General features: G+C 42.6%; 1 protein-coding gene across 3 annotated transcripts in view; it reads right to left on the bottom strand.

Annotated features, from left to right (window-relative positions):
• Positions 1-1,181: 1,181 nt before the first annotated feature.
• Positions 1,182-21,036, bottom strand: part of CEP250 (centrosomal protein 250) — a 50,895-nt gene continuing 31,040 nt past the window's right edge. For 2 of the 3 annotated variants that reach the window (XM_069077541.1, XM_069077543.1), the window contains 11 exons: positions 13,287-13,425; positions 10,154-10,502; positions 9,766-9,878; positions 8,518-8,638; positions 7,891-8,012; positions 4,159-6,669; positions 3,821-3,934; positions 3,437-3,595; positions 3,183-3,284; positions 2,205-2,267; positions 1,182-1,853 (listed from right to left, as the gene is read on the bottom strand). In XM_069077541.1, the coding sequence (XP_068933642.1) occupies positions 1,590-1,853; positions 2,205-2,267; positions 3,183-3,284; positions 3,437-3,595; positions 3,821-3,934; positions 4,159-6,669; positions 7,891-8,012; positions 8,518-8,638; positions 9,766-9,878; positions 10,154-10,502; positions 13,287-13,425 (4,057 nt within the window). In that variant the 3' untranslated portion in view covers positions 1,182-1,589. The remainder of the gene's footprint in view (positions 1,854-2,204; positions 2,268-3,182; positions 3,285-3,436; positions 3,596-3,820; positions 3,935-4,158; positions 6,670-7,890; positions 8,013-8,517; positions 8,639-9,765; positions 9,879-10,153; positions 10,503-13,286; positions 13,426-21,036) is intronic. The other variant, XM_069077542.1, reaches the window with a different exon arrangement.

Genomic DNA, 21,036 nt, shown 5'->3' with positions numbered 1-21,036 from the left:
GCTAGGTGGTGCAGTGAATAGAGCACTGGCCCTAGAGTCAGAAGGACCTGAGTTCAAATGCGGCCTGACACTTAACATTAGCCATGTGACCTTAGGCAAGTCACAACCCCAATTACCCTGCTTTCCTCCCTCCAAAAAAAAAGTTGCCATTGCCTTCTTTCCCTAACTTGTATTTATCTCATAAATATGACATAGTATGTATCTTCCCCCCCAATAGAATATAACCTCCCTTCACAGTAGAGATTATTTCATTCTTTCTATCTGCATCCCCAGTGTCTGGGGGATACCTTGCACACTTAATACATGACTGTTGATTAACTGATTAGAAAAGGAAGCTGGTTAAGTTATATAGCAAGATGGAGAGCTGTCCTGCTGCATTAGTACCCTCATACTATGAAGAAACCTAAAGGAAAGGCCAGGATGGGCACCCTCCCCACTGAGAGAAATATATATGGGAGAACATACAAAAGTCACACAGGACAAAGAAATGTGGATTGATAGTGCTCTGGACCCCTGGAAAGAGCCCAAACATCAACAATATTAGAGATCCATTATAGTGCTTCAACATCTGCCCCTTGGTTCCTTCCATCTTCTTTGCTTCCAGACAAACCTCCCAGGTCGATGAATGTATTGAGTGGCTTCATGGCAGGCAAGTGGTCCTGCTTCAGCAATGAAGTATTGATTACCCAGTGTCCTATAATACCTGGACTGGCCAGCCTTTGGTTAGAAGGTCTCAGAGGAAGTCCATGGGCAAGCAACGTGGATGCTTTCTACCTTACCTCCTACTACTGATATGAAGGATACCATTCTCCTCTGAATTCCTACAGCAGGGATGTGGAGGATACTATTAGAACTCATTATAGTGCTTGAAAATTTAGGAAACACTTTTCTTCTATTACTACAATTTAGTGGTAATTACTCTAATTGTTCCATGTGTATGATTCTTGTCTTTCTAAATGGACTGTGAATTCTCTGAGAGCAAATCCTAAGGGTTATACTTCTTTTATATCCAACTCAGTCCCTTACACAGGGCTAGGCACATGACTATTCAATAAATCTATGCCAGCTGACTGATGGATACATAGAAGTGGCTGAAGCTGGGCTGGCCTTAGGGCTGTCATGAGTTCATCATGTACAAGGTTTTGATTCTACCCTGCTGACAAAAAGAAAGAAAACAAAAGGAAAACAAAGAATACTTTATTATAAGGGGTTATGTAAAATAGATGGATTCAATAAATACAGGTAAACACTAGAAGCCTGAATGTGCATCTCAGTCAGGGCTCACCCCTTTGTGGGAAACATCTGCTCACTCCAGGGAAATGCCAAAGAGGGAGGGCATCAGGGGAAGGGGCCACCCTGACCCTTATAGCTTTGTCGCTCTAGTTGAGAGCACCGACAGGAGCAACAGACCTGCCTTGTATTCGGGAACAGAAAAACTGGCTCTATTCTTTTCTCTGGCAAACCCAGGTTAGGTATAGGGGTCTTCACCTTCAGGAAGTAAGTGCAGGGATGGGCCTGAGCCCTTCACAGGTATGTTGATTGAGGTTTCTCAAGCTGGTCTAAGTCTTACCTCCACTACACACCATCAGTTACTGGGAGGTAGCCTGGGCTGATCTGGGAGAACAACATAGAGGAGATGGCCTAGGAGATGTCAGGTTGTGGGGCAGTGACTTATCGAGCTTTCGGGCCTCTGCCTCGAGGACGTTGGCTTCAGGGTCCTGAGCTACAGCCCACAGTGAGTGAGAAAGGTTGTGGTGCAGGTCTGTCAGCTCTCGGTTTGTCTGCACACAGCGAGAGATGTAGTCCTGTTTCTGCTGCCGCTCCAATGCCAGCTGTGCCTGCAGGACGGACACCTGTGGGGAGTAAGAGGGAGGCCTGCCTGTTGGTCTCCTTTCCTTGGTCCAGGTGGTAACAAAATTCCTCCTCATGTCTCAAACAGGAAGTCTTCTGCTCTCTAAGATATGAGAGGTGATCTAGAATATAATCCTATCTTGATAGCCTGATTGCTAATTGTTTTCTGAGTCTTGAGAAAAACTCTAATTGAGAAATTAGACTGAGATTTTGAGGGCAGAGACTATACCTTATATTCCCCCTGCCACATGCTAAGAAGAGGGCTGACACAAAGCCAAAGCTTAATGAAGACATGTTAGTTAAAGTCAGAAAGGTTAAAAAAAAAACAAAACACTGAAGCTACAAGCACTCACCTGCCTCTGTAACTCTGCCACATGTTTCATTTCTGAGGGAGTCTCCTGTCCCCTATTTTCCTGCTGAGAAAAACATGATCACAACTCTGTAGGGCTACCACTCATCTCATCCACTATCCCCAAGAGTCAGGGTCTCTGCTTTCCATGGCTTCCAGAAAGTAAGAACAGGTATGCCACAGTTAAAAAGGTGTGGTATTCTCATGGCCATCCCTGGTGGGCTGCCTAGTGCTGCAGAGTACCCTGGTGCTCTGAATTCTGGGAAGCCTGAGGGTCTAGGGAGGAAGAGACTCCCTCACCCCACTTTGTCCACTCCTGTGGTGCGTGAGCACACCTGGCTCTGCTGTTGGGGAGGAACAGATGGGAATGACATACATTATATGACTAGAGTGTGTGAGCCTAGCTAAGGCAAAGTACCTAAGACAGCTGTCCTGGGTAGAAGCAAAAGGATGGACAGTCACATGGCAGCCATCAATAAATGAGTCCTGAGAGGCAGCTAGGTGGTGCAGTAAATAGAGCACCGGTCCTTGAGTCGGGAGGACCTGAGTTCAAATCCAACCTCACACTTAACACAAAAACTAGCCATGTGACCTTGGGCAAGTCACTTAACCCCAATTGCCTTCCAAAAAGCAAAAAAAAAAAAAAAAAAGAGTCCTGAAGCCCAATATTACATGAATGCCCTGTATTACAATCATATAATACAACAGGGAGGTTGTAGTTCCCACCTCCCTGCAGCTGAGGGGTCAGTTAGGCCAGGTCGTAGCCTCTTCCTCTGCTGCACAGTGCTTGGGAGGCTGACAGAACAGGCACTGGGGGCCAGCCGGCTCATCTTGAGTCTGGCCACAAGAGACTCCCAAGAAGGCTGAAGCAACTGTCCGACTTTCCAAATTGGGCCCTATTGTCACCCCCCTGCAGAATTCTGAATCCTAGATACCCCAACAAAAGGCCCTTCCTAGCCTAGGAATTAGGGAAAACAAATACCTGCTGGGTTGGTGTGGGGCCTGTGCTCTTGCTGAGCAGGGGAGTGGCGGCACGGCTCATGCGACTGAGATCCCTCTTCAGCTTTTTCCGCTCTCGTTCTACCTGTTGACAGGGAAGAGATATGATCAGTCCTGGGCATGGAGGTCAGAATGGGGCCCCCTTCCCAGCAGGGGAAGCCCAGGGAGGAAAAAGGCTGGAGCTGTGGGTTGAGGCGGGTGAGCTGTCTGAGTCGGGACAGGGGGCCAATTACTCACCTGCTCTAGAGTGACCCTTAACTGGAAGTTGTGCTGCTGAAGCCGGTGCCTCTCATGCTCCAGACTCGCCATGGCATGGAGCAGGTACTTTAGCCTTTTCTGCCATCGCTGTATCTTCTCAAGTTCCGTACAAGACCCATCATCATCTGGTCCTATGGCCTGAAGGAGACACTTTCCACTGAGAAAGGGCACTGGGAAGCCCCTCAACCAACTTGGGGAGAAAGGGAAGGGATAGAGGTCAGACTGCAGCCACCAGGCACAGAATTCAGAGTCTGGATTCAGTCAGGATAGGTGCAAGACCCCAGAAACTGGCCATGAAAAGGAACCACAGTCCCTCCCTCCTACCTAGTCTACCTTCTCTTCTGTGATCCCACCCTAACTCACCTGTCCTCGGGCTGCACGTTGGTCTCCCTGGAGCTCTGGCTCTGCCCCCACAGCTGAGCCCTGGCTCTGGGAACGCTCCTCCTCTAGAGCTTGTCTTGTGAGCTGCAACTGCTCCTGTGTGGTAACCGGGGAACAAGGGCATCACCTCAGCCAAGCTTCAGAAATGCCATGCCTTCCTCTCACTGATATAGGGATAAGAGAACATCTCTCCCTCCCCCCAGGGTCTTGCCTTCAGGTGAACCCTTCAACATATGACCCCAGGAAGCAAATGATCCCTGAGCTAGTTTTGTGGGGCCCTTCGGTCTGTTTTGGCCATCCTTCCCCACCCAGTAACTGACCTGAAGCTGTAAGTGTTCTGTGTTTTGCTCCATTGCCTTGGCCTGTAAGAACAGGGCTGCCTCATGCAGGTTACAGATGCTGGCTTCACTTTCAGCCAGAGAACGTGCCAAGGCTTGGGCTTTCTCTCGCCATTCAATTTCCCTGGCCTCCGTTTGTCTCAGGGCATTCTTTACTCGCTCAAGCTCCTCCTGAAGCTTGGTCTCCTCCATGGACACAGGCGATATCTCACGCAGGGACATCTTCATCCCTATCCCATAGTCTTCCTCCTTTTTCTCTGGGCTGTGGCTTTCACTGTAAGACTCCCGTCCCTGTCTCTGGTAGGCCTTCTGCAGCTGGAGGACCTCTCTGTCCTTCCTAGACAGGGACAGCTGGGGAGGCCTGAGATTCTCTCTCAGGACCTTGCTTCCTTCTTCTTCCTCTCCCTTGCCTCGGTGGCTCAGGACTGCCTCTTGTTGCTGCCCCTTTTCCCTGAAGTGCCTCAGCTCCCGGTCCCTCTGTGCCAAGGTCAGCTGCAGCTGCTGGACCATCTCCTGGTGCTGCAGCTGCTGCTCCCCGATCTCATTCTCTCGCTCCCTCAGGGCCTCCTCCAGGTGCCGGGCCTGCATCTGACAAGAGTCTAGGGCTGCCTGCAGAGCAGCTGCACTGACTTCCAAGCGCTGGCTTAGTTCTGCCTGCTGGAGCAGCTCCTGGTCTTTCTCCTGAAGGGAAGCCTTCGCCACTCTGAGGGCCTCCTGGAGGGCCTGAACCTGGCCTGCTGCAGCCTCTTCCCACTGCCTGGCCTCTGCCTCTTGCTTATGTCCCTGCTCCATACACTGCTGTCGCAGGGCCTCCAGAACCTTCTCTTGTTCCTGAAACTCAGTCCTAAGATCTCCCAGCAGCTCTTCCAAAGCTCGAACCTGCAGCTCTGCAGCTGTCTGCTGTTGCTGCACCTTCCAGTTCTGTTCCTTGTGGGCCTCCACTGCCCGCTCACGCTCCTCCAGGGCTTCCTGGGCCTGCTCCAGGGCAGCCTGCAGAGTGCTGACCCGCTGCTCCTGGTTCTCCTGCTGCTCCTGCGCCTTCTGCTGGAGGGATTCTAGGTCTCCCTCTGTGGCCCGCAGGGCCTCCTGCACACTCTCCAGCTGGTCCTGCAGAGCCCTTTCCCTGGACTCTCCTCTCTCCCGCACTTTCTCAATGTGCTGTTGTTGGGTCTCCAACTCTTGATCTTTCTGGGTTAAGAGCAGTGTCATTTCCCCTATCTTTCTCCGAAGGTTCTGCAGTTGCTCCTCCCGCTGTTCTCCATACTGTTGGAACATCTGGATCCTCTCCCGCTGGTACTCGACCTCCTTCTCCTTGTCCCTCAGGATCAGTTTCATGTGTTCCAGGCTGCTGCGCTGGGCCTTGGCTTGCCCCTTTTCCTCCTCCTCCCGTTCTATCATGAGCTGTCTTTGAGACTCAATTTCCCTGTCTTTTTCTCTCAAGGCCAATTTCATCTGTTCAAGGTCTTCCTTTAATAATTTGTTCTGCAACATTCTTTGATCTTCCAGGGCCAGAATTTTCTCTTCTTGTAGTACCAACTCCTGGCCTCTCCTCTCTAGATCCCAAATAAGTTGATCCTTTTGTTTCTTGAGCTCCTCCATTTGGTCTCTGTGAGATTTCATCTCTTGGTTTCTCTCCTCAAGATCTATTGTCAGGAGAGCACTGTGGTTTTCTAACTCTTTAATCCGTTCGTTCTGTGACTGCATTTCCTGACTCCTCTCCTCCAAGTCCAAAGTTAGATGGGTCAGAGTAGTCCTCTGCATTTCTCTTTGGTTCTCTAGGTCCTCAATCTTTTTTTTCTGAGATTCTATTTCTTGATGCTTCTCTTTCACTTGTAAAGCCAGATGTTCCAGAGTGACCAGTTGGTTTTCCAGATCTTGAATCTGTTCTCTCTGGGACTCTATCACTTGCATTTTCCTCTGTAAATCCAGGGTCTGATGTTCCAGGATGTTTCCTTGAGTTTCTTGCTTCTTCTCAAGTTCTTCGATCTGCTCTCTCAGTGATCTTATCTGCCCTTCTTTCTCTTCCATGGCCATGGGCAGATGTTCCAGCCCAGCTTTTTGTTTCTCCAGCTCATGGATCTGTTCTTGCTGGGATTCCAGCACTTGACTTCTCTTTTCTAGGTTCAGAGACAGATGTTCTTGCACCACTTTTTGTGCTTCCCTCTGTTCTTCCAGTTCTCTAAGTGTTCCCTGCAGGGCTTCTAGCTCCTTCTCTCTCTTAGAAAGGGACTTGGTCATAAGATCAAGATTTTCCTGCAGGGCCTTCCCTTGGGCCACCTGCTGTTCATCCCTCCTCTTCAGGGCCTCTGCTCTGTCCCGCTCACTCTCTGCTTCCTTAGTCTTCTGTCTCAGGGCTGAATGTGTTGCTCTCAGTTCTTCTTGCAAGGCTTCTATGGCACTAGCTTGTGCCTTACTGGCAGCAACTGACATTTGAAGGTATTTCACCTCTGATATCAAATTTTCCTTGGCTGCCCACAACGTTTCTCGTTCATTCTGAAAACAGAAAAAGAACCATCTTAAAAACTGGACTGCCCATTGCCACTATCCACCCTAGAGGACAAGGTTGGAGCAAATCATTTCCAGTTTACAAACAGAGACTTAGGTCTGAAGTCATACAGCTTTACAGGTGAAGCCTGGACTAGAATCCAGCTGTAGAATCCTTGGGTTCAAAGGAACTTCAAGAAGAAAAGCCTCCTGTCTCTGGGCATGTCAGCTTTCCAGACTCCTAACTTAGTGCTCTTTTCACCTAATTCTGCCATCTTGGAATTCTGGGACATTAGTGGTTTGAAAATAATGCTGCTCCCACCCCCACAGCTCTGAGGAGAATGGCCAATGTAGGCCATCCTCTCCTTTGCCAGTTAACATTCACTATTGCTGGAAGCTTCACCTCTGGAATTTCATCTTTGTAATTCTTATTAGGACAGAATAAGGCAACACAAAGTCTTAGTCAGGGGAACAAATGGGAAATTGGGGCCAAATATTAAGCCCTCTAAAATTATCCATGTGAAATTGGGATATGATTCTTGTATTTTGGCTGAACAATTAAAACCATAAAAGACAAGGTCCCAAATTCTTCTGTGTAAGACATCCTAGTTGAGCAAGGCTCTGATTCTGTCTCATCCCAATTCCCATTTCCTAGGAATTCACAAAATCAGTCAGTATTCTTCTAAATTAAAGGGCAAACATACATTAAAACCAACTGCACAAAAAAGAAGATAATGGGGTCTGCCATATGCTTGCCACAGATGGAAGGGTTTGAAAGAATAGTCTGTGTTGGAGTAGTACCTAAAGAGGTCAACAGTACAGAAAAAGAAACTGAGGGAGACTGACTCAAAAAACGGATGGGGAATAGAAGTGAAAGTGTGAACTACAGCTAACATTGAAGAGCAGCACTTATACCACACTTCATGTTTCACAATGCCCAAACAAAATTCTTGCTCAGGAGTTAGGGAAAGAATTGAAGAGATATAAAATCCTTAATCCAAAGAGAACAACTGAATGAGGATCCTTCAAGGCCCTGCTAGCAATTCTTAGGACAAAATACAGATAATGAGACACAAGGGACAGGGCAGTGAAAGGTTAAAATTAAATTTGGAACAGGTTATAGTCTTGGGCTCTGGGGAACCAGGATCCTTGGCTCTTTGGGGACCACTGCACCGGTTTAGAAGGAAACTTCTAGAGTAACTTTGGCTCTGGGGAAAGAAATTATCTCACCTGGGCTTCTGCCCTTTGCTGCTCAGCACTCTTCAGGCTGCTTTGTAGGGAGTCCACTGTTTCCTGAAGGGCAGCCAACTCTGTCTCCAAGGAGCTCTGCTCCCCTTCCCATTTCAGTTTCTCTGTGAGAAGAGAGGAAGGGGATGTAGAGAGAACAAACAGCAATGGGTAGCATGGAGAAGAGGATGAGGAGGGGAGTTAGAAGGGAAGAAAGAGAAAAGGGAGAAGGTTATGTTATTTTTACAAATCTAAAAATTTGGTAACTCCTTGGGTTCTGGGTATATGTCCAATCTCACATCTTTGTTCTCATTACCACACCCCAGCACTGCCTCTGGCTACCATCTGAACACTGTTCTCAACTAGTTGGTTGCTGCTCCAATATAGTCAACCTATGCAATAGGGAACTATTGGATCTGCCTAACTTTGTGGAGGTGCCCAACTTTCAAACATGCTGCCTAGAGTATCAATGTCCCTGCTACATGGATGTACTGTAAAGGGAGCAGATAAGAAGCCTCCTTGGCCTATAGTCTATCCTTCTGGGGAATATATCCCTACCTTTCTTTCTGCTGACTATCATTCCTCCTCTGGCCCTATTTATTCCAGGGAGTACCAGGCCTCCCCTCTCACCTTTCTGATTCTGGGAGAGCAGTCTTTGAAGCTTCTGAATTTTGGTAGAAAACTGGTTCCGTTCAGCCTCAGCTTGGGAGAGACACTGTTCCAGCTTGTCAACCTGACACTTCATATCATCCTATGGGAGGAAAGAGGAAAAGCAGTGTTGATTCACACCAACCAAAGGGAATTCAAGTTTGGAAAGATGGCAACCTCCTTATTAGGAACCAGTTGTGTATGTTTCATCTGTTTGATTAGATCCAATTTCCTTGAGAAAACTCAGAGACTATGTCTTTTACTTCTTATTAGGCCCACACTGCCCATCACAGAGCTTTCTATAAGTTGGTTCCCACCATTAGTACCCTGGGGAATAATAGACAGGGCCATCAATATCAAATAAAAACTGGGAAAAGAACAGGATAAATTGGCTAGCATGGTTCAATGTGCTGCATTTCTCAGGTCAGTAGGGTTCTTTTCAAATCCCAGAGGTTCAGTCTGAGACCAAGTCATTCATAGTTCTGGTCCAGCCCTGAGATTGTTCTGTCCTCCTCACCCTTGAGATTTTTTCCTATCTGTACTTGAAGATCCAACTCAAGTCTCTTTTCCTCCAGGAAGCCTTCACTAATGACTCTAACTTACAGAGAGTATTCTACTATTCTTTATCTATGTCACATACTGGGTATCATGTACTACCCTGTGACAGCTCCTGTACCATTGCCTACTACTATTGAACATTTGTAAAGTTATTTTACTTTTCAGTCATGTATATCTTGTCTACTTAATTGAAGTCAAGGCTCTAAAAAGTAAGAAACATGCTTTATCCTTCTTAGTATCTCCCATAGTGCCTAACATGGAGAGGTCAAATACAGAATCACAGCACTGTAGAATGTTTTCTCATTTTATGGATGTGGAAACAGTAGATGTTCAATAAGTATTTCTTATTGGTGGGAAAATTAATTGGAGGGACCTAGAGATATAGCTTAGCCTGACACCCTGGGAACACCATGAGCTTAAAAGATGATAATCTCAACTTCTAGGAAGCTCTGGAATCAGTCTAGTATTTTTGGGATCTTGAAACCAAAACTGATCCAATCTTGACTAGTTTACCATTAAAGGGACCGAATCCCTGTGAATTCCTGAATTGATCTCAAGAATGTGATGTTAGACTTATATCTGCCTTCCTCTTTTGCATCAGATAAAACAGGAGAGCTAGAAGAGAGAAGGTAAGGCAGTAGAGATTCCAAAATAAGAAATAAGGCCACATACCCGAGCATGACGAGCCCTCCAGAGGTCTTGCTGGAGCTTATGAAGAGCAGATGCCACACCCTCAGTAGTGAAGTTAGTTAGGGCAATCTGGCTTTTAAGGAAATTCTCTTGTTCTGAAAAAACAAGAAAAGAGGGATAGGTATATTATCTTCAGAAATGTATATCTTAGATAAAGGGAAGATGCTAAAGTTCAGAGACACCTCCTGCTATACCTACCTGCTCTCCCTTTGGCCTAGACTTAAAGGCTCCCTTCTTGTCCTCCTCCTCCAGCAATCTGTTCTCTATCACAGAAATTTAATTCCCCTTCTTTCTCAGGGTCCCACCCCTGTCTCTGCACTGGGTCCCATGCTGCTCCTTGGACAAAATGATCAGTTTTCTGCTGACTCACCTGGTCCCAAGACTTTGGGACTCCAGGGAAGGAGAGAGGCATCTCCAGCACCACTTAGCTCTGGCTTGCTCTCAGCAGCAGTTTCAAAGGTTTGCTGTAGGATGGAGTAGAGATTGGCTAGCTGTGCCTGTGCCTGACGTCCATTCTGCTGCTCTAAAACCAGAGCACCTACTTGGCTTTTCATACTGCACAGCTGTAGCTGCAGCTGGGCTGCCTTGTCCTTTTGTGTCCACAGTGAGGCCCTCAACTGCTGCTCTGTCTTCTTTGATGCTTCCAACTTCTCCAAAAGTTTTTCTTGATCCAGAAGTGAAGCTTCCTTTTTCTGCACTTCTTCTTTCAGAAACTGTACCTGATGGGGAAGGAACACACTGAATGGAGGAAGAAGAGAGAAGATCTCTAGAGGCAGCTAGATAATGCAGAGAGCAGAGCACTGGGCCTGGAGTCTGGAAGGTCTGAGTTCCAATACAGCCTCAAACACTCCAGGCAAATCACTTAATATTTGCCTTAGTTTCCCCAACTATGAAATGGGGATAATAACAGCACTTACCTCCCAGGGTTATTGTGAGGATCAAATGAGTTAATAATAATTAAGTGCCTAGCACATAGATGGCACTATATGAATACTTATTCCCTTCCCCCATCTTGGAGAAGAGACCTATGATGATACAGTGATAGAAAGATAATAATACATTGGATGACAGAATCAGGATCCAAAAAGATCCTAATAGGCTGGCACAGTGGGCCAATTAAAACAACCTTTAATAGAGAGAAATGTAGGCTTATATATTAGTTTAAGTAATCAACTCCAAAAATGCATGACATGGAAAGCATAGGTGCAAAGTACTTTATCTGAAAAATATGTGAAAGTCTTCATGGACTACAACCTCAATATAGTGGGCAAAAATGCTAATGTGATAGTGAGTTTTATTAAGAGACTGGAAGTCGCTAGTCTCAGGACTATAGAGGTGAGAAAATGTATATTGTGCCCTGGTCAAACTACTCCTGTAGTATTGTGTTAATTTCTGTAAGAAATTTCAGGAAGAGCCTTTCTAAGCAGGAAAGCATCCTCAAGAGGGTCACGAGGATTGTGAAAGATCATTCCATAAAGACTATGGCTGAATGAAGTTTTGCCTGGAGAAAAGAAGAAGTGAAGGAGACCTGAGAGCTGTTTTCATATGAAGGGTTACCAGGTAGAAATATGATTAGACTTGGTATGCTTGGTCCCAAAGGAAAGAATAAGCAACAATGAGTTGAAATTGCAAGGAAGGAAAACCAAGGGTCAAGGGAGAATTTCTTTACATGAATCAGAGTCATTCAAAAGTTGAATGGGGCTGCTTCAGAAGATAGTAGGGCCCTATTCACTAAAAGTTTTTTCAAGTAAAGACTGGATGACCCCTTGCAAAGTATGTTAGAGGAGGAGTGAAGAAACAGATGCAGACAGAGGCACAGATATGGAGAGCTGAGAGGCTGAGACAGTCAGAGAAAGGCAGACAGAGATGAAGAAGCAGAAAAAAGGGAACTATAGAAAAAGAGAGACTGAGTGGCAGAGATAGGAGCTACAGGCTGGACTAGGCAACCTCTAAGTTCACTTCTCTGAGATTTGGGATTCTACACCACGAGAAAGTACAGAAGCTGAGGAAAACAACCAAACCTGCACGTCCTCTGTTACGGAGGACATTCGTACTCAGGTACAGATTGAACTGGATAGCCTGAGGGCTCTTGCAACTCTGAGATTCTGTGATGGCCTGGGCGCAGGCTTCTGCATGCTTCTGGATGTTCAAGACAAAAAGTCTCAGCTACATTCTCCACAAAAGAGAGGCAGACTGGACTAAGAAACAGGAGATTTGGGTCCTACCCCTGACTCTGCCATAAATTAGCCCTTTCTCAGCCTCAGTTTTCTCATCTGTGAAATGAGAGACTGATTAGACAATCTGTAAGGACTCTTTCACCTCTAATGAGCTGATGACTCTAAGACTCAAGAAATACAAGAAGAAGCAAATTTGGCAAAGCTGATAAAAGAGAGAAATAGTGCATATAGGGCAGGCTGGGAGAAGACAAGCATACTAATATACCATTGGAGCTGTGAACCAGTACAACAATGCTGGGAAACAATTTGAAATTGGGGGAAGATAAGGATCCTAATACACTGTTGGAGCCAGGAACTAGTCAAACCATGCTAGGAAACAATTTGAAATTATGTAAGAAACTGTCCTGATTCACTGATCCAGAGACCCTGGGCATAAATCCCAAGGAAGTCAAAGACAGAAGAAAAAAAGGTTCCATATATACCAAAATATTCATAGCAACAATTTCTCTAGTAGCAAAAAACTAGAAACAAAGTGGGTATCCACTGATTGAGAATTGCCTGAACAAACTGTGGCATACTAATTCAGTGGAATATTATTGTGCCATAAGAAATGATAAATATAAAGAATTAAGAGAAACAACTTAAGATTTCTACAAACTGATAATGAAAGCAGCCAGGTGGCAGTATAGTGGCCAGAATCAGGAAGCCCTGAGTTTGAATCCTACCTCATTAAATCTCTTTAGGCTCATTTCCTCATTTGTAAAAACAGGAAAAATAATAGCACCTACTATCTCCCAGGGTCACTGGGAGAAACAAACCTTAAAGTATTATGTAAATATTAGCTATTATTACAGAGTAAGAGAAGCTGAACCAGGAAAATAATACATATAATTTCAACACTGTAAAAGAAAAGAATACTAAAACAAAGCTTGACATGATGTCTTGGTAATAGCCAGTCTTGTTCTCTGAGATGAAAGAAGGAAATGAATCTCTTTTCATTGTAAAGATGGGCCACTGCCAATGCAGTATGTTGCATACACTGCCATATGTGGTTACTGTGTCATTTAGTTTTGTTTAAGAGCTTTTTATTGTTGTAAGGGAAAGCTTACTTGATTGTGTGTGTTGAGGGCAGGCATATTCAGAAAGAACTATAATATAAAAATAAAAGACATCAATAAAGATTTATAAGAGAAAACTTTAAAAAGCACAAAGAGGACCATTGCACTCACAGAGAAGGATTCGCCCCATAAATCTTCTTAGGGGGCAGAAGCTAAGAAGGCCTCCATCATGGAAGTAAGGGGAAGGGCACATGAGGCACTACAGTACCTGGGCACTCAGTTGCTCCTGTTTTCCCTGGGCCTCTTTCACATCCTGGTGCAGAGAATGCAGCTCTTGCTGTTGAACTGAATCAGCCTCTTGTAAGATGGACAGTCTTTGTTCCTTCTCTGCTAGTGACTGAACCAGGCTGCAAAGACAAGGAAGATGGAACTGAGATCACTGTTACCTGCTCCTCTGCTGGGCTGGTTAGGTCCACTAAACACTATAAATCTCATAAAACAACGGCTAACAAGTTGATCTAGCAAAGAAGAGACACTGGGAACATAAAAATGGTCCAATCTCAAGGAAACTGCTTAAGTTCTAGGCCAATCATCAAAGAGGTAGGTGAGTATTGTGGACCTGAGCCCAAACTAGAATGACTTCCCTTGGCTATTATTATCTGTTTTCTATGTTTTCTTCAAATCCTTCGTAGGGCCCTCATAATCTGGATCTACCCCCACACATCTAACTCCAAACAAATTATTTTGCTGATCTAGTGAGGTTCCATGATAAACTGACTCATTCTTGCCACCTAGTCTTCATATTGATCCTACCTCCCTGCATACTGTACTCTATCCACTGAACCACTCTAGACAGCTAGCTCAGAGACGCTTGAGTTTGAATCTTGCCTTAAACACTTACTATCTGTGGGACTCTGGGCAAGTCTCTTGACCTCTGTCTACCTCAGTCTCTTCAACTGTAAAATGGGAATAATAATTAGCAGCTACCTCACAGGGTTGTTGTAGGCATCAAATGAGATAGTATTTCTAAAGCACTTAGCACAGTACCGGACATATAGTAGATGCTTTATAAGTACCTGTGTCATTCCTTCCTTCCCACATCCATTCTTCTCTACCTGATCCTTATTTTTCTGGGTTCAATACATTCCCACTTTCTCCATGAAGCCTTCCCAGCCCACTCCAGCCCACTGTGATCTCTCCTTCCTCTTATTAAACTATTTATTTTGTCCCTTGATTATATATTCTCTGGCATTATTATCTATTCAGGTAGCATAGTACAGTGGAAAGCATGCTGGATTTGGAGTCTGAGGGTCAAATTCTAGAGGGTCACCTGTGTGACCTTTGGCAAGTCAACTAACCTCTCAGGGCCTCAATTTCTCCATCTGTAAAGTAATGAGATTGGACAAGATCAAGGTGTCAAATTCACTGACAGCAAGTTGCCAGCCAGAACCAGATTAAAATATAATTGGGAAATATTTAACAAAATAAATAAAAATATAATATGACACAAAAAGATATTGTTAATTTGTGGTGTTCTAAGACAATATGATTGCAAGGATTACATTTCTATTTAAATTTGACACTGGTGGACTAGATGATATCTAAGGTTCCATTCAAGTCCAAAGCTATGATCCTATGATTTAATGTATACGTAATGTTTGGTATGGTCTGTATTGTGAATCTTCAAAACCTATGATACAGAGTTTTCTGCATATATGTCATCCCCCATATATACACTAAAGTACACTTCCTCATCTTCACATTTCAGAATTTTTATCTTCTTTCAAGTTGAGATTCTCTCATCCTTCCAGTGGAAAAGTGTTCATTTACTTCTCAAATTTTCTCTTTTCTAACCAGGATCTCTCCTTTGTCCTTGTCATACATATTTTCCAGGGTACATGGCACACCCTCTCTCAGGCCCCAGCAAATGGAATGTAAGCTCCTTCTTAGAAGTTTTCTCTTTGTATCCCTTGGACCCTGGCATAATGCATTGCTCATCATAAGGTCTACACACCTTGTTCTATAACAACCTAGAAAATGCAGCAGACCAAATTCTGATCAGGAAAAACAAGAAAAAGTTACTATGAGTCAATATTCCAGCTCAGAGCAGCTTAGGGGGACAGAAAGGTCTGCAGACACTGTGGGTGGGGCTAGCCAGGAGAACAATGAGGTGGTAGAAGCAGCAGTAAGACTAAGAGCAACCAGGGATGGAAAGGAAACCAAAACAGAGCACCAGGGCAAAAAGAGATCCCTTTGAACTGGTGCTGGGAGCAGGAATAGGTGTCATCTGGCAGTTCTGTGACCCATTACCCAGTTCCAGGTGAGAGATCCAGGGTGGAAAGAAAAGGCTATGACCAAGCTGAATCCTAGTAGAGTACCAAGCACAAAGCAAATTCTAGAAACTCAGCTCTGTGGCTCCAAGTCCAGCTGTAGAGTAACAACTCTGTTCTCAGTTAGCCCCTCACATAAGCCTACAGTGGAAAAACAAGGGCAGAAAGCCAAGATCAAAAGGGAGCCAGCAGTTCAGTCACTGAATCTGCAGAACCTCTCAGTGGTGACTGTGACTAAGTCTATCAGCAGTCTACTGAAACTCAACTACAGACAAGCCAAATGATCTAAATCCACATCAGGGACTTGCAGAGCTTGGACCATGAGGGCTGAGAACAGACCTCTCTCTGTCACACCACTCTGGAAGCATTAAAAACTTTCAAGTCCCCAAAATGAGTTCTAGAAACAGCAGAAACTCAGGTTAGACTACCCTACTGCAAAGTGAGCTGATACTAATATAACATCCAAAGTAAAAAAGTAGACTGGCAGAATAAGCAAACAAAAAAAGAACCTGACTGTAACTACTATAGTGATGGAGAAACTCAAGACACACACAGACACAAGCAGAAGATAATGACTTGAAAACTTGAAATCAAAACCACCAGAAAAAAATTCCAACAACAAAACCAGATTGAACACAAGCCATTAAGAATTCCTTGAGGAAGGAGGGAATAACATACTCACTTAAGTATAGAAATCTAACTTGCCCTATAGGCAGTAGGAGGGGAAAGGAGAAAAAAATTGGGGGGAAGGTGGTTAAAAGGGAGGGAAGAAGTGGTAAGGGAAAAGGGAAGGAAAAGGGAGGGAAGATTGAGGGAAGTGGTGGTCAAAAGCAAAACTTTTGAGGAGTGGAAGGGAGAAATAAAAGCATAAATGAAGGGAAATAGGATGAAGATAAAGACACAGATAGTAATCATAATTGTGAATGTGAATGAGATGAACTCTCTCATAAAATGGAAGTGGATAGCAGAATGGATTAAAAACCATGAGCCTACAATATGTTGTTTACAAGAAACACATTTGAAACAGGGGGATACATACAGGGTAAAAATAAAAAAGGCTGGAATAGAATATATTATGCTTTAGCTGAAGTAAGAAAAGCAGAGGTAGCAATCCTAATCTTGGACAAAGCAAAAGCAAAAACAGATCTAATCAAAAGAATTAAGAAAGGAAACTATGTCCTGCTAAAAGGCACCAGAGAAAATGAAGTAATATCATTACTTACCGTGTTTCCCCGATAATAAGACACTGTCATATTAAATTTCTTTGGACAGAAAAACACCAGAGGGCTTATTTTCAGGGGAGGGCTTATTTTAATGAACATTAACAGCAATTTTAATAAACAGGTAAATGTGAACAAAAAAATGTACCTTTATTCAATAAGCAAATCACTGGGGAAGAACAGGATGACGCGCTCACTGCTGCAGCTCTGATTGGATGCAGCTCGGAGTGTGGCATGCGTTTCACGGGGGGGGGAACGGTGCATACAGAGGGTACCGTAATGTAGCGTGTAGCGCAGGGGATCACCTTCACTACAGTAGCAATCTCAACAGGGCTTATTTTCGGGCGAGGGCTTATTTTAGAGGAATCTTACACAGTAAGGGGAGGGCTTATTTTCGGGATAGGTCTTATTATCGGGGAAACACGGTAACATATATGCACTGAGTGGTATAGCATTCAGATTCTTAGAAGAGAAGTTAAGGGAGTTAGAGGAAGAAATAGACAGCAAAACTATATTAGTGGGGGACCTCAAACTTCCCCTATCCAAACTTGATAAATCTAACCTCAAAATAAGCAAGAAAGAAGTTAAAGAGGTAAATAGAATTTTAAAAAAAGGCAGATATGATAGACCTCTGGAGAAAACTGAATGGGGATAGAAAGGAAAATACCTTTTTCTCAGTCGTACATGGCACATACACAAAGACTGACCATGTACTAGGGCATAAAAACCTCACAATCCAGTGCAAAAAGGCAGAATTATTAAAAGTGTCCTTTTTAGCTCATGATGCAATAGAAATTATCATAGAAATAATCAATAACTTTATTCAAGAGAATGACAATAATGAGACAACATACAAAAACTTATGTATGGGATGTAGCTAAAGCGTTTTTTAGGGGAAGTTTTATATCTCTGAATGTTTACATGGATAAAATAGAGAAAAAGGAGATCAATGAATTGGGCATGCAACTAAAAAGGCTAGAAAAAGAACAAACTGAAAATCCCCAATTAAATACCAAATAAGAAATACTGAAAACCAAAGGAGAGATTAATAAACTTGAAATTAAGAAAACTATTGAACTAATAAATGAAACTAAGTGCTGGTTTTAATTCTTTTTATGACAGAAATATGGTACTGATACCTAAATCAGGAAGAGCCAAAAAGGAGAAAGAAAATTATAGACCAATTTCCCTCATGAATATAGATGCAAAAATTTTAAATAAAATATTAGCAAAAAGACTGCAGCAACTTATCATGAGAATAATACACTTTGATCAGGAAGGATTTATTCCAGGAATGCAAGGATGGTTCAATATTAGGAAAACCATCAATATAATTGATCATATCAACAACAAAACTAGCAGAAACCATTCTTTCTTTTTTTTTTTTTTTTGCTTTTTGGAGGGCAATTGGGATTAAGTGACTTGCCCAAGGTCACAGGGCTAGTTTTTTGTGGTTAAGTATCTGAGGTCACATTTGAACTCAGGTCCTCCCGACTCTAGGGCCAGTGCTCTCTATTCACTGCGCCATCTAGCCGCTCCTAGAAACCATTATTTCAATAGATGCAGAAAAGGCTTTTGACAAAATACAACATCAATTTCTATTAAAAACACTAGAAAGGAATAAATGGAGTTTTCCTTAAAATAAGTAGCATCTATCTAAAACCATCAGCAAGTATTTTATGTAATGGGGATGAGCTAGAAGCATTTCCAATAAGATCAGGGGTGAAACACGGATGTCCACTATCACCCCTCTAATTCAATCTAGTACTAGAAATGTTAGCAGTAGCAATAAGAGAAGAAGAAATTGAAGGAATCAAATTAGGCAAAGAAGAGACTAAGCTACCACTCCTTGCAGATGATATGGTGATATACTTAGAGAATCCTAGAGAATCAAGTAAAAAACTACTTGAGACAATAAATAAATTTGGCAAAGTTGCAGGATATAAAATAAACCTACAGAAATCCTCGGCTTTCCTATATATTTCTAAAGAAATCCAACAGCTAGAGATAGAAAGAGAAATCCCATTTAAAGTTACTGTAGACATTATAAAATACTTGGGAATCTACCTGCCAAAACAAACCCAGGACCTATATGAACACAACTACAAAACACTTTTCACACAAATAAAGTCAGATCTAACTAATTGGAAAAATATCAGTTGCTCATGACTGAGTTGAGCTAATATAATAAAAATGACAATTTTACCTAAATTAAATTACATATTTAGTGCCATACCAATTAATCTACCAAAAAATTACTTTATAGAGCTAGAAAAAATAGTAACAAAATTCATTTGGAAGGACAAAAGGTCCAGGATATCAAGGGATTTAATGAAAAGAAATGCTAGGGAAGATGGCCTAGCCATACCAGATTTTAATCTGTATTATAAAGCAGCAGTCATCAAAACTACTTGGTACTGACTGAGGAATAGAGTAGTAGATCAATGGAATAGATTGGGCACATGGGACTCAGCAGTCAATGGCTATAGTAATCTGTTTGATAAACCCAAAGACCCCAGTTTTGGGGATAAGAACTCACTATGTGACAAAAACTGCTGGGAAAACTGGAATGTAGTATGGCAGAAACTGGGCACAGACCAATATATAACACTATATACCAAAATCAAGTCTAAACAGGTGCACGATCTAAGTATAAAGCTGATACTACTGTAAGCAGTATGGAAAAGCAAGGAATAGTTTACCCGTCAGATTTATGGAGAAGGGAAGATTTTATGACCAAACGAGTCAGAGAGCAGTATAAAATGCAAAATGTATAATTTTGATTACATTAAATTGAAAAGTTTCTGTACAAACAAAGCCAATATAACCAAGACTAAGAGGGAAGTGGAAAATTGGGAAAGAATTTTTGCAACCAGTATCTCTGATAAAGGCTTCATTTCTAAAATATACAAAGAACTGAGTCAAATATATAAGAATACAAGTCATTCCCCAATTGATAAATGGTGAAAGGATATGAACAGGCAGTTTTCAGAGGAAGAAATTAAAGATATCTATAAGCATATAAAAAAATGCTCTAAAACACTATTGATTAGAGAAATGCAAATCAAAACAACTCTGAGGTACCACATCTCACTGGTCAGATTGGCTAAAATGACAAAACAGGAAAATGATAAATGCTGGAGAGGATATGGAAAAACTGGAACACTAATGCATTGTTGGTGGAGTTGTGAACTGATTCAAACATTCTGAAGAGCAATCTGGAACTATGCCCAAAGGGCTATAAATAAGTGCATAGCCTTTGACCCAGCTATACTACTTCTAGGTTTGTATTCTAAAGAGATCATAGAAGTGGGAAGAGGCCCTGTATGTACAAAAATATTATAACAGCTCTTTTTGTGGTGGCAAAGAATTGGAAATCAAGGGGATGCCCATCAATTGGGGAATGGATAAACAAGTTGTGGTATATGAATGTAATGGAATACTATTGTGCTATAAGAAATGAGGAGCAGACCGACTTCATAATAACCTGGAGAGACTTATACAAACCGATGCTGAGTGAGAAGAGCAGAACCAGGAGAAATTTGTATACAATTACAGACACAATGTATCTTGTGGACCAACTTTGATAGACTGGGCTCTTCTCAGCAATGCAAGATTATAAGACAACTCCAAAAGACTCATGATGGAAAGAGATGTCCACATCCAGAGAAGGAACTACAGAGTTTGAATGCAGATTGAAGCAAACTACCTGTTCTCTTTCTTTTTCTTGTTTTGTTTTGTTTCCTCTTTCCCATTATTCATTCCATTGGTTATAATCCTTCTTTACAAGGTAATTAATGTTTAATGTGAAGGTATCTGCAGATCCTATATTTGATTGCATGCCGCCACGGCAGAGGGAGAGGTAGAGAGGGAAGGGGAGAAAATTTGAAACTCAAGGGATTATGGAACTGAATTTTGTAAACTAAAAGTAAACAAACAAATTAATAAAAAGAAAGCCTATATGATAAATACTAAAAAACAAATTAAAGAAAAGAAAAAAACCCAAATCAATAAAATTGATAAAGAAGAAAACCAAATTACCAGTATCAAAAATGAAAAAGGTAAATTCATCTCCAATGAAGAGAAAATTAAAACAAAACCCAGGAATTATTTTGCCTAATTGTATGCCCATAAATTTGACAATCTTAGGGAAATGGATGAATATTTACAAAAATATAAATTGCCCAGATTAACAGAAGAGGAAGAAAAATACTTAAATAACCCCACCTCAGAAAAAGAAATTGAACAAGCTATTAATGAACTCCCCAGGGAAAAATCTCTAGGGCCAGATGGATTTACAAGTGAATTCTAACAAACATTTAAAGAACAATTAATTCCAATACTATATAGACTATTTGGGAAAATTGGTGAAGGAGTCCTACCAAATTCTTTTTGTGATACAAATATGGTATTGATACCTAAACTGGGAAGAGCCAAAACGGAGAAACAAAATTATAGACCAATTTCC

This window comes from Petaurus breviceps, unplaced genomic scaffold, assembly GCF_028583685.1.
Source record: "Petaurus breviceps papuanus isolate PSGF00001 unplaced genomic scaffold, PetGlider_PUasm1.0 90994, whole genome shotgun sequence".
Lineage (NCBI taxonomy): Eukaryota > Metazoa > Chordata > Mammalia > Diprotodontia > Petauridae > Petaurus > Petaurus breviceps.
Note: the sequence above shows the minus strand (reverse complement) of the source record. Positions and strands in the feature narration are given on the sequence as shown.